This window comes from Anolis carolinensis, chromosome 5 (assembly GCF_035594765.1).
Source record: "Anolis carolinensis isolate JA03-04 chromosome 5, rAnoCar3.1.pri, whole genome shotgun sequence".
NCBI classification, from domain to species: Eukaryota; Metazoa; Chordata; class Lepidosauria; order Squamata; family Dactyloidae; genus Anolis; species Anolis carolinensis.
In genome coordinates, this window is record NC_085845.1 from 203,272,840 (window position 1) to 203,286,812 (window position 13,973).

Sequence of the window (13,973 nt, forward strand, 5' to 3'; positions counted from 1 at the left end):
CCTCTGATGACCACAGCAAGAGTAACGGTCTAGGAGACTGGTCTGTTTCCATGAATTCATTCAAAGGGAGAGAGATATCTATCTGTATATCTGTATGTGTGTGTATACACACACACATACATACCTACAGTCTACCCGCAAGTTACAGACATTCGACTTACATATGACTCATAGTTAAGAATGAGAATGAGACAATAGGAAGTGAGAGAAATCTGCTCCTTGGAAGGGAAATTACTCCTTGAAGAGATGTTATCAGAGGGATAAGGAGTCTCCACTGAATCTATCTCCAATCCTTAGAATCATAGAGTTGGAAAAGAGCTCATGGGCCATCCAGTCCAACCCATTGCCAAGAACAACAAGACACATTTTTCAAAATCCAATTCTCACAGAGACAGAAAGTGAGGTGGAATCTTCTGAACAAGGGCATGACAGCAAAACAAACACCAAAGTGGGGTTAACCATTCTCTATGCTTTCCAAAGCATATAAACCATATTTACTAGATTGTAATACTTGGGTCAGGTAGGCTGTTAGGAATTGAAGGAGTGGAAGTCCAAAACATTTGGAGGGCTGAAGTTTGCCCTTGCCTGTATTAGACCATACAATTCCTAGAGCTATGTTCTCATGGGGCCTAAAGTCATGATGGGGGACCTAGATATTCTTAAAGAGGACACTTTTAAAGATCTGATTGATCTTCCATGCCTATGTTTATAGTTCATATCTTTGCTTTACCATAATTTATTTTTAAGTCCTGAATATATCTGAAACTTTCCTCAAAATTAATTGCAGCTAATCCCAAACATTCTTTTGGGTTTGATAAGAATAATAAAACATCATCTGTGAATAAATTTATTTTATGCTCAGTATCTTTTAATTCTTATATCCTGAATTTCAATATTTCCCCCATCAATTCTGCTAATGATTCTGCTGCTAGGATCTAATTGATCTTCCTTGGACATTATAGTTAACATTTTGTTTTATCATAATTTATTTTGAGTTTTGAAAATAGCTGAAACTTTCCTCAGAATTAATAGCATTTGTCCCAAACAATGTTTTGGGTTTGCTAAGAATAATAAAACATCATCTGCAAGTAAATTTACTTCATGCTCAGTATTTTTAGTTTTTATTTATTTATTATTTATAGTATTTATATTCTGCCCTTCTTTCTCACCCCGAAGGGGACTCAGGGCGGATCACATTACACATATAAGGCAAACATTCAATGCCTTAACATAGAACAAAGACAAAGACAAACGCAGGTTCTGAGCTGGCCTCGGACTCATGACCTCTTGGTCAGAGTGATTTGTTGCAGCTGGCTGCAGCTGGCTGCTCACCAGCCTGCGCCACAGCCCGTTCCTTGAATTTATGCCTTGAATTTCAATATTTTTTCCTTATTAATTCTTCCAACAGTTCTATTGCTAGAGCAAAAAAGAATAGGAGAGAGTGGGCATCCTTGTTAGATTCCTAGACACAGCAGGGGATGATTGAAATCTCAACTATTTACACTTACTGTAGCGTTTGCATTTTTGGTGGGACCAAGAGATTGTGACTCACCAAGTGGGTCACAATAAGAACCCCAAGTGGGGATTTAAATTTTTGCCTCCCTGATGCTATTCCTAACATCTCCCCAAAAGGAGAGTCGCCATTTTGTGAAATGCGCCTTCACTAGTATTTCAAATGAGAGATTGTGAACAGTACACTGCCGTTTGAGGTTCCGGTGATCTCCCGCTGTGCGCTTCACTATGGCAACGGGTGCTGGGCTAGCCAATCAGAGCCATCCTGAACAGGCCAGGTGTGTGGGTGGGAGATTACCCCCTGGAGCAAGGACAGTTAGACATGGCCGTGGGCGTGGATTATGGGAATACATGTGCCCAGATTTACAGGTCAAGAGGTGATGCGGTGAGAGGGAAGGGCAACCACGGATCCTACAAATTCCTGCCCTGCAGTGTTGGCCCACGGTATGCAGTATTAGATGCATAGAATCACAGAGTTGGAGGAGACCCCAAGGGCCATACAGTCCAACCACAATTTGCCACAAAGCACGACACAACCCAAGCCTCCCTATAGTTGGCCAAACTTCCTCTATATAAGAAGCTCCAGAGAAGGAGTCTCCAGTGAACTCTACAGCAAAAGTTTTCTTCTGTTGAACAGCTGGTAGGCTGCTAGGAATTGAGGAAGTTGAAGTCCAAAACACCTGGAGGGTCAAAGTTTGTCCATGCCTGCTCTAGAATATCAGAAAACAAGCCTGGACCTTCCTCAAACATGACCTCATTTCAAATGTTCAAACATGGCTATTATGTCCCTTCGCAGCCTTCCCTTCTCCAAAATAAATATACCCAGATCCATAAGTCCTCACAGAGATTTGTGATTTCCAGACCTTTGATCATTTTGGTTGGCTTCTTCTGGAGCCCTTCCATCTTGGCCATATTCTCCTTGACTTGCTTTGTCCAGAACTGGATGCAGGGTTATTCTTCCAGGCGAGGTCTGGCCAAAGCAGAAGAGAGTTGGACTGTGACTTCATTTGCTTAGTTTTGGCTTAGCTTTCTCATCTGTGAATGTTAATTTTGGATACTGATTCTGTTCTCTTCCGTATTAGCCATCCCTCCTAATTTGGGGTCATTTGCAAATGTGATCAACCTGCCATCTTTGTCCAAGTCCTTGATAAGGAGGTTGAATAGCTGTAAGTGCAATGCGGGACCCGCTTTGACACCCCAATAGTCACCTCTCTCCAGGATTGCATGATCTCTACCTGGCATCCTTCTGCCTCTTCTGTTTCAACTTTCTAGGCCGATGCCAGGTACTTCCGGATCGACCTGCCCAACAGCGGAAAGATCGTCCTGGCCAGAACATTGGATTTTGAGACCAAGAGGCACCTGGAATTCGTGGTTCATGCTGTGGTGAGGAAAGATGGGCGGCATGGGCTAGGTGTGGGGTGGGCATCCACAAGGGCTGTATCCGGAGTTGGAGAAGTTCCTTGTTTTGAGTGTAACTATCACAAAACATTGGGCACAGATAATTTCGTATTGCAAGAGGATTATTATTATTATTATTATTATTATTATTATTATTATTATTAAACTTTATTTGTACCCCGCTAGCATCTCCCGAAGGACTCGATGCGGCTTACAAAGGCCAAGGCCTCAACACACAATATAACAATACAAAACAAAAGGCAAATTAAAAACAATTAAAACAGTATAAACAACAAGCAATAAACAATACGCTAAAACACAATAAAACTGGGCCGGGCCAGAGTAATGGGTACAAGATTAAAAGTGCTGATGTGACCAGTGAAATATAAGGCTTCTAGGGCAAGTGCAGAGTGCGATATACGATCTTAGTTCTAATAAAGTGCTTATGGGACTTGGTGTTGGAGATTTCCTATTAATCTGGGAAGGCACATTGGAACAGCCAGGTCTTCAAGTTCTTTCTGAAGACTGCCAATGTAGGGGCCTGTCTGAGATCCTTGGGGAGGGTGTTCCAGAGTCGGGGGGCCACCACGGAGAAGGCCCTGTCTCGTATCCCCACCAACCACGCTTGCGACGCAGGCGGGATCACGAGCAGGGCCTCTCCAGATGACCGAAGTGAACGCGTGGGTTCGTAGACGGAGATGCGGTCACGGAGGTAGGATGGTCCCAAACCGTTCAGGGCTTTGTAGGTAAGCACCTCCACCTTAAATTGGGCTCGGAAAATAAATGGCAGCCAGTGGAGCTCCTTGAACAGGAGGGTTGACCTCTCTCTGTAAGGGGTCCCAGTTAACATCCTGGCTGCCGCTCGTTGGACCAGTTGGAACTTCCGAGCCGTTTTCAAGGGCAGCCCCACGTAGAGCGCATTCCAGTAGTCCAGTCTGGAGGTGACCAAGGCATGGACCACCCCGGCCAGATCAGCCTTATCGAGGTACGGTCGCAGTTGGCGCACGAGTCTCAATTGTGCGAAGGCCCTCCCAGACACCGCCGACGCCTGAGCCTCGAGCGTAAGCGATGAATCCAGGAGGACTCCCAAACTGCGGACCTGTGGCTTCAGGGGGAGTGTAACCCCGTCCAGCACAGGTTGCCACCCTATACCCCGGTCAGGATTACGATCGACCAGGAGGACCTCTGTCTTGTCGGGATTGATCTTCAGCTTGTTCCTCCTCATCCAGATAGACACAGCGGCCAGGCACTCGTCCAGCACCCGAGAGGCCTCCTTGGAATTAGGTGGAAAAGAGTAGTAGAGTTGTGCGTCATCTCCATAGAGGTGACACCCAACTCCAAAACTCCGGATGACCTCTCCCAGCGGTTTCATGTAGATGTTAAAGAGCATGGGACACAGAGTAGATGGTCCTAATCAATTCATTGGTGGCAGCGGGCATATCTAGGGGTGAGAAAAGTGTTATATAAATGAAATAAATACAATAAATAAATATCTATGCCATGGCATTGTTTGAGGTGGCCATTTGGGACCATTTTTCTGGGCACCCCAAGGGAAAAAGTGGTTCAACTATTGATTGTTTAAACCAATCCATTGCCTTGCCAGCAAATGGGATCCTATTTGTCTTGGAAGGTATAATAAGTTCTCCACTTTTGTAGGTTTAAGGACACAGGGTCCCCGAAAAGGTGGGGAAACTGTGGAAATCCTGCTAATTTTCCAAACTAGAGAATGTCTGTTTAGGAGTCTCTAGGTCCTCAACTTTATGGTCAACCTCCAGCAAAAGTTACTCCATGTTGTAAATCAGGGGTCCCCAAACTAAGGCCCGGGGGCCGGATGCAGCCCATCAGAGCCATTTATCTAGCCCCCATGGCACAAGAGCATAAGGGGGTTGGGCTAAATGACCCAAGGGGTCTCTTCTTCTCTTACAACCCTTATTATTATTATTATTATTATTATTATTATTATTATTATTATTATTATTATTATTAACATTAAGGCTGGGTGGCCATCTGTCAGGGGTGTTTTGCTTGTGCTTTTGGTGCACAGAGGCAGAAGGGAGTTGGACTCAATGGCCCAAGAGGTCTCTTCCAACCCTCTATTATTATTATTATTATTATTATTATTATTATTATTATTATTATTATTAACATTGAGGCTGGGTGGCCATCTGTCAACGGTACTTTGCTTGTGCTTTCGGTGCACAAAGGCAGAAGCAGATTGGACTCAATGGCCCAAGAGGTCTCTTCCAACCCTCTTTATTATTATTATTATTATTATTATTATTATTATTATTAACATTGAGGCTGGGTGGCCATCTGTCAGCGGTGCTTTGCTTGTGCTTTCAGTGCACAAAGGCAGAAGCGGATTGGACTCAATGGCCCAAGAGGTCTCTTCCAACACTCTTTTTTATTATTATTGCTGTTATTATTATTATTATTATTATTATTATTATTATTATTATTATTATTATTAATTGCTCAGTGGCCAACTATAGTGTGGCCCTCCCAACGGTCCGAAGGATTGTGAACTGGCCCCCTGTTTAAAAAGTTTGGGACCCCTGTTGTAAATTCTGGTAGAGGTTGACTATAGAATTGAGTGGGAGGACCTACAAATGCCTGGAGGAGTGTTTGCTTTACGGATCTCTAGGTACTCCTTTGCGACTTAAGGGTCAACTTCTGGCAGAAGGTGTTCTACATATACAATCTGGTGGACATTGACCATAGAATCATGCTGGAATCACATGTCTAGAGACGTATACTCTTTAAGAAACTCTAGGTCCTCCAGTGGTCAACCTCTACCAGAAGTTGTTCTACATTAGAAATTATTGTGGGCGTTGACCATAGAATTTTGTTGGGGACACTTTTCCTGTCTAGAGGTGTGTTCTCTATAGGCATTTGCAGATCCCCCAGTTTGACTCTATGGACATTGTTCCACAAATTCTAGTGGAAGACTTACAAATGCCTGGGAAAGTGTTCTGTCTAGTAATCTTTAGGTCCTCCAGAACAACCGTAGTCAACAAGGTGAACATATCCACATCTTTCTGCGGCTAAGAGTGTGGGACTTGTGGAGAATATTAGGCTGGGTGGGGAGACTGCATACAGAAATATGGAACAAAAAAGGAAATGGTGGTGGTGGTTGGAGACAAACCAAAGCACCAAAAGCAGAAGGTCAGCATTTTGGTACTGACCACAACCTGATACAAAGTGAATTTACAACAGGAGAAGACTTAGAGGAATAGGAGACTAGATGGCATCTGTTGTGGTTCAGTCTGATGATGAAGGGGGTTTGAGGGTTTTGCAGGCTGACCAAAGCAATGCTGAAGAGAGAAATCTCAAAGGCTCTGATGCTGGAAATGTTAAAGTCTCTGGTTTGGAAGTGTCAGAGAGGCTGCAGGCTAATGATAAGGGTGACCTTTCCCAGGAGTTCGAACATCAATAAGTTCCAGGTGTTTCTGGCAGTGACTCAGAGGAGTCTTCCTTCGATAGAGATACGTGGTTAAGGTTAAAGGTTCATCGTCCCAGACGTTCCCTTAGAATCGCTAGCAAACACTTGGGAACTCAAGGACAGAGAAATGCTTTTTTGGCTTGTAAACATGGGTAAATACGGGAGAGACAGGGAAAGATTTCAGACGATTTCAGACGTTGATTTTTGGAAGCACATCTCCCGTCTTGTCTAAGGATTATCGTTTATGTTCATGCCTGGAATCTGTGTTTTGGATTTTACACTGAAGTTCATGTTGCTTTGTTTTCAGGACTAATTTCCTATATCAGAGACTTGGAACTATATTCTGCAAAATGCTTTTATCTCTGGATTATAGCCTTTTGGACTGACTGCATTTGCGTTTGAATATTGCTTTTTACTGACTGCCATTGCATTTGGATGTTTGCCTTCTTTACTGCTTTTTATTCAGACTTTGCTGTCTTTTATCAATAAACTGTTTAAACCCAGCCTGCTGTGGTGAACCAGTGCTGAGGTGCAACAGTATCACCACCATCACCAGTCTCTCTGTTTGTTTATCTCTCTCCAAGTTGCTTGTTAGCATCTATTTTGAGGCACCCCTCCCTCCCTCCGCCTTGCCCTCCCTCATTAGCCTCTCCGCCTGGGCCTCCCTAAGCCCTCTTCCCCAGCTAATTGGGGGCGACATGATCTCGTCAGCTCCCCTTTCAGCCTTAATGGCTTAAATCCCCCTTTTTAATTTCCCTAAGAGGCCTCATGGCCGCGGCCGCAGCACCTTCGGAGAGGTGCTGGGGATTCTCATCTCCCAACCCACAGTCCCTCTGATCAGGTTGGCACGTTTAGAGAGCCATCCCCCTAAGTCCCCGTCCTCTGCAGTTTTCCCCCTTTCCCCAAATGGCATGTGCCCTCCTGTGCCCTCCTTCGCTGGCTCTCCAATCACACCTGCCCTTGGCGTTGGACCTGGGCCACGCTCCAGATGGCAAGGTGCCCAGGCCTACCTGCTTAGTGTGGGGCCCGTAATGCCGCCACTCGCTCACACCTCTCCCGCCTTGATCCCACTTGCTTGTTTGTCATTTCTGAGCCGGACGCCCTTCAGGTGTGCCCTATGGAGATGCCTGGTCCACGTGAGGCAACCTGCAGCGCACAGAGTTGCACAGCACACCCAGGGCTCCAATTCACTCTGGTGCAAAACCAAGCGAACCACTATCACCATTGCAGAAGCATTTGTACATTGATCTTTGCCCTCTGCATGACTGAGCCAAAGGTTGTGCATTAGAATAACTTGATGGTCCATTCTTCCACTTTTTTTTCGTGTTGAGAGCAACCTGAGTTGCTTCTGGAGTGAGAGAATTGGCCATCTGCAAGGACGTTGCCCAGGGGACGCCCGGATGTTTTGTTCCACTGACGGTGAATGATAAGCATGAAAGTTGCAGGTTTATACTGATCTGTTTTGGTGTGGCCAGCTCCACCTTGACATCTCCCCATAGCTTGTATTGTTACCTCACAACTTCTGAGGATGCCTGCCATAGATGTGGGCGAAACATCAGGAGAGAATGCGTCTGGAACATGGCCATACAGCCCAGAAAACATACAACAACCCCGTGAAGGCCATGAAAGCCTTCAACAACAGGGTTGTTGTATGTCTTTCGGGCTGTGTGGCCATGTTCCAGAAGTATTCTCTCCTGACGTTTCGCCCACATCTATGGCAGGCATCCTCAGAGGTTGTGAGGTATGGATAAACTAAATAAGGAAAGGAAAGAATATATATCTGTGTAGAGACCAAGGTGTGGCAAGAGTTCTTTGTCACTGGGAGCCAGCATTAATGTTTCAGTTAATCACCCTAATTAGCATTGTATTGTTTTGCTGAGATCTATCATGTATGTGGAGCCCCGGTGGCGAAGTGTGTTAAAGCGCTGACCTGCTGAACTTGCAGACTGAAAGGTCTCAGGTTCAAATCCCAGGAGCGGAATGAGCACCCACTGTTAGCTCCAGCTTCTGCCAACCTAGCAGTTCTAAAACATGCAAATGTGAGTAGATCAATAGATACCGCTCCAGCTGGAAGATAATGGCGCTCCATGCAGTCATGCCTGTGGCCACATGACCTTGGAGGAGTCTACGGACAACGCTGGCTCTTTGGCTTAGAAATGGAGATGAGCACCAACCCCCAGAGTCGGTCACGACTGGACTTAACGTCAGGGGAATCCGTTACCTTTACCTTTTATCATGTATGTGTTGCTAGAAATTCTCAATATCTACCCCACAACCAAAATACAGATGTTATAGATATTTTTTAAAAAAATATTTTCAAGTCGTGGATACAGAATACATGAACATGTAGAGCCAACTGTATATTATCTTAATCTTATAAACCAATGTACTTCTAAACCTCTTTGTGTCTCTCTACTGTCCTGCCTTGGTTGCTCTCCATCTTCTCTGTTTCCTTGATGGTATCTTTCTTTCTCCTTCCTTCCAGCAGGTGGTGGTCTTAGCTCAATAATAATTACCATTTTCATTTTTTTAAAAAAAAACCCAAATCCATTTAATTTAATGTTCTTATAAAGTTGCATCCATCAAACCTAACCCAAAATATTCAGACTAGAATCCTGCTGATGCATGTGCAGCATAATGTTGAATTCTGTTGCATTGTTCTTGTTTTACGCCTCCAAGTCATTTCCAATTTATGGAGACCTTATCAGAGGGTTTTTTTTTTGTTTTTATTTTGCAAGATTTGTTCGGACAGGATTGGCCCTTGCTGCCTTCTGAGGCTGAGAGAGTGTGACTTGGTCTATATTACCTGTTGGGATTCATTGGCTGAGTAGGGATGCAAACCTTGCTCTCCAGAGTTGTAATGCAACACTCAATCCAGTATGGAGCTCTCAGAGATGTAGTTCTACAAGGGATTTATCCTTCTATGACAAAGAGAAGGCGAAAGACCTCTACAACTCTAGACCAAACTACAACTCTCAGAGTATCCTAGCATTGAACCAAGGCAGACAAAGTGGTGTCATGCCATGTTCATTCTGCTGTCTCAATGCGCCTCGTAGTTGGTGCTATGAGCCAAGGTGGACACCACAATCATCAAGTTCTCCTTGTGGCCAAGCAAACTCTTAAAGCTTCTTGCAATGCTGATTGTGGATATTTCTGGAATCTCAGGGAGCCCTGCCCCCAGTTATTCCAATGGACACAATGACTTGAGTAGGGAAGGATTTGTGTCCTCTCAGCTCATGCCTTTTCCTTCCGCAACAGGAGATGAACACCAAGGAGAGATACAACTCTTCGGCCAGGATCCGAGTCAATGTCCTGGATGGAGACGACCAGTATCCCCAGTTTCTGCCATGCAACGTCCTGTCACATGATGGTACCAGTGTGTGTGTCAGCCCCATCTACACCACAAACATCACGGAAGGGGAAATCAAGGTGAGGGAGGGCAGTTGGGGGCAATACTTTCAATAAACAGCAAATGCAGGAGCATCATTCCACAGGAAGGCTTTATCTTTTGTTGCAGCTGTTTACAGTATTCACAGCTCTCTTTGGAATCCTCCAATTGCCATACACAAGCACATCACCTTACCCCAACGTATTCTTCTTGGTGTTCTCATATACACTTGCATGATGCAATGTTCCACTCATGCTTTCATTGTCTTATATACACTTAATGAAGACCTAACTTCAGGTTTTCATTCTCCTCATGCTTAATCACTGTTAACTGTGACTCGGCACTTATAATACTTAAAGTAACCCAGCATTTTATCTTCAAAATAAGTTAGTATATAGTTTGAAACTTCAACAACACCTGCCTTTCCTTCCTCTGACCCAATGTGTGTCTCTTGCAGACAGAACCCCTCCACTTCCTGCCTGGTGCCATCCATGCAGAAGATGGGGACAGAGACCTGAGGACACCCGTTGTCTACTCCATTCTTGCAGGTACCAGATGGATTGGGTGGTCACAGAGGGGGCAGTGGTCACTGGGAATGTGGTGGTCAGTGCGTCTCCCTCGCAGTGCTACAGAAGAAACAGAGATGTGTTTGGGTGGCAAGAGGAACCACTGTGTTGTTGGAAATGAACAAAATCTGGCTCCCAGTATTAAAAAAACTCAAAAATCAGAACAGTAAATAAGAAGCAACACTCAGAAAACAGAGGAGTTCCAGACATGAATCAATCAGGGGGAGCTAATGCCTCCAAACAAAGGATTCCCCCAGGCAGGAAGAAGCCAGGAGATGAAGCTATTCAATGCTAATTAAGATGATTAATTACAACATTCACACTGGCCTCCAACTGACAAGAGTTCTTCTCCCACCCTGGACTTTCCACAGGTATATATAAACCTTCCTTGCTTAGTTTCTCCATACCTCACAACCTCTGAGGATGCCTGCCATAGATGTGGGTGAAACGACAGGAGAGAATACTTCCGGAACATGGCCAGACAGCCCAGAAAACATACAACAACCCAGACGAACCACCTTTAGAAGGAGATGGGCCATGACTTGAGGTCTAGCGGCCACATCCACCATGATGATTATGAAGATGAGGATCATCATCATCCTTGGTGTTGCAGCTTACCAGATGGATGGGGGGTCACAGAGGGGACAGCAGTCATTGGCAACATTGGCAACAATAGTCCTACAGAAAAAACGTGTTTGGGTGGCAAGAGGAAGGAGATGGGCATGACTTGAGGTCTAGCGGCCACATCCACCATGATGATCATGAAGATGAGGATCATCATCATCCTTAGTGTTGCAGCCTATCAGATGTTATTGACAAGAATTTCAAATTTTCTATGAGTTAGATTCTATAAAACAGTGGTTCTCAACCTGTGGGCCCCCAGATGTTTTGGCCTTCAACTCTCACAAATCCTAACAGCTAGTAAACTCGCCTGGATTACTGGGAGCTGTAGGCTGAAACACCTGGGGACCCACAGGTTGAGAACCACTGATGTAAAATAACCTAGGGAATCAGTGAGGGAAGAAGGATGGAGAAGAAGAGGGGGAAGAGGAAGATGAGGAAGAAGAGGGGGAAGGAAGAAGTAGGAGGAGAAGGAAGGAGAAGAGGAGGAGGAGGAGGAGGAGAAGGAGATGGAGAAGGAGGAGATGGAGAAGGAGGAGGAGGAGGAGGAGGAGGAGGAGGAGGAGGAGGAGGAGGAGGAGATGTAGAAGGAGGAGGAGGAGATGGAAAAGGAGGAGATGGAGAAGGAGGAGATGGAGAAGGAGGAGGAGGAGGAAGAAGCGAGACAGAAGAAGAAGGAAGATGGGAAAGAAGAAGAAAAAAAAGGAGGAAGAGGAGGAGATAGAGGAGGAAGAAGGCAATCTTCTGCCTTCCCAAGTATTATTGTATTTTCAACTGAGACATCTTTCCTGATATGTCCAAAGTATATCAGTCTCATTTTAGTAATCTTAGCTCCTAGGGAGAGTTCTAGGGAGACCTACTCCATTGATTTGTCTTTTTAGTAGCTCACTTCTCCATCAATAAATTAACTTTCGTTCTCTATCAGCTTTCTTCACAGTCTAGCTTTCACAAGAAATTGGGACTATGATGACCTGTTTGAGTCTTCCTTTGATGTTTAATGCCCAACATGCCAAGCTTATACGTGTCTTTCTTCCCTTCCTAGGGACCGACCATGGCTACTTCCACATGGACAACCTCACCGGGGCCATCACCATGTTGCGGCCAGTGGAGAGCCGGATCTCTACTCCGGTGTATAGCTTCAGCATCATGGTAGGTTCTGCCATTGGAGGTAAGAAGGGAATGAGGTATAGGAAAAAGGATAAGTTCTGCACCCTATTACAAGTTCTGTATCTCATTTTGGACGTATACTGGAGAACTCTAAACTCTATTTCACAGGTCTCCTTAGGGTTATGAAAAATGTATGGTTGTATCTAACTACAGGGATTTTTTTATATATAAAAGTAATACATTTCTGCTCAAACACTGAACCAAAATGTTATAGGCAGTCATTGTAGTGTCAGCCCTTCTGATGGTGTCACCTGGTGCAGTTTGCATCCCTTGTACTTCCTTGTTTTCTGAAGAGGAACCTGTAGCAGATGTGAGAGATGGACTGGTGATCACAATTTCAGGTCTTCTGCTCCTCATTCATGCTTCCATGCTTGTACCACATCTTCTTCCCAGGCCTTTCAGGTGAATGATGCCAAGAAGTATGCTGTGGCGGAGGTCCGGGTGAGGGTCCTGGCAGCCAACCACCAAGCCCCGCACTTTGGGCAGTCTCAGTACCAGGCCTTTGTCCATGAAGATGAGAACATCGCCTCCTTGGTGGTGACCTATAGCGGGAGAGTCTTATTCCTGAATGCCATGGACATGGACTTTGCTGATGTGAGTTGCATGGGAGATAGGAGGGTAGGGTAGCACTGGAAGCAGATGACCCGATTTCAATTTGTTGTTGATCCACCTAGGTTCCAAAATTACCAATACAGCCCACTTTTGCGGGTTTCACACTTCCAGTTATGATTATTCGTGACTTTGAAACATGTTACCGTCTTCCATAGTTAGGGCTGTCATGTGAACATTCATATGGCAATCCCATTTCCAGGTGGTAAGCCAGGTGCACTGTTTGTGAGTTGGGCATGCCAGATGTTAGTTTCTCCTTCCTCTTTTCTTTTACCTGGACAAATCAGCCTTGTAAGGTAAGAAGAGGAGCCATCTTTGCATGTCACTTCACTTACCCCATGGTTCCAGTTCATCTTCATATTCCTATGTTCCACAAATATCTGTTTCATTCGGGTAAAAGAAGGGAGGTTCTGGTAGGACAGGAAGAGGAGGATGAACTGGCTCCACAGAGTAAGTAATGTCATGGGTATTCATAGGACTGGTTCCTCCTTTACCTTTTGAATTTTTGCTTTGTCTGGCATTCCTTCCTTTGCTCGGCTGAAACAGACACTTGTGGCATGCAGAAAGAGGAAAAGTGAACGCAAGTGAAGTGACACAAAGGCCTGTCTTCTCTGTCAGGGGATGCTGGGATACAGAGTTAAATCGACCATCCGACACCCTGACTGATTTAGTGAGTCAGTTCTCTCTGTCTGCTCACCCGAAGGACCACTTGATGCAGCTGCAAAGTGGCGCCAACAAAATGACAGCCTAGTCATTGATTTACTGCTGATCCCAGCAGGTCTAATTACTTTATTATACATATATACAGTTGCTGAAAGCCATAGCTCTCAGCACACATGGCTCGTCTTTGGCTCGGCTGGGCTGTTATCTCTACAAGGCTGGCACCTCCCGCATTCCTGAGTTCGTGAGTTCCGGCCAGACAGTTCAATCCCTGACCTATTGGTCTTGTGGGCAATCAATCAAGCTGGCTTGTGCTTAACCCATGCGCTGCTGGAATGCTTTGCCGGAAACACACAGTTGCAAACACCCAACAGCAAAACTTGATCTAACATTTCAATCTAACAACAGAAACACCCTAACATTCTCTTCTTTCTTTTGGGTCTACAGCGGGTAGCCCTTCACCCCCTGACAGCAATGGTTCTACCCCCCTGGAAGTATTCACCGTTTTCCCACTTTTGTGGGAGAGCAGTGCCCATAACTCCTGCAAAAGTGGAGCGATGAGCATATAATTTTTTCAGTGTACCAAGTGGGATGATAAGAACTCCTCAAT

At 45.0% G+C, this 13,973-nt stretch overlaps 1 protein-coding gene across 1 annotated transcript in view; it reads left to right on the forward strand.

Annotated features, from left to right (window-relative positions):
* The window catches only part of LOC103280609 (protocadherin-15), a 75,079-nt gene that overhangs the window by 50,291 nt on the left and 10,815 nt on the right, over positions 1-13,973 (forward strand). The window contains exons 7-11 of the mRNA XM_062983410.1: positions 2,785-2,895; positions 9,611-9,781; positions 10,198-10,288; positions 11,970-12,076; positions 12,488-12,688. Coding sequence (XP_062839480.1) covers positions 2,785-2,895; positions 9,611-9,781; positions 10,198-10,288; positions 11,970-12,076; positions 12,488-12,688 — 681 coding nt within the window. The remainder of the gene's footprint in view (positions 1-2,784; positions 2,896-9,610; positions 9,782-10,197; positions 10,289-11,969; positions 12,077-12,487; positions 12,689-13,973) is intronic.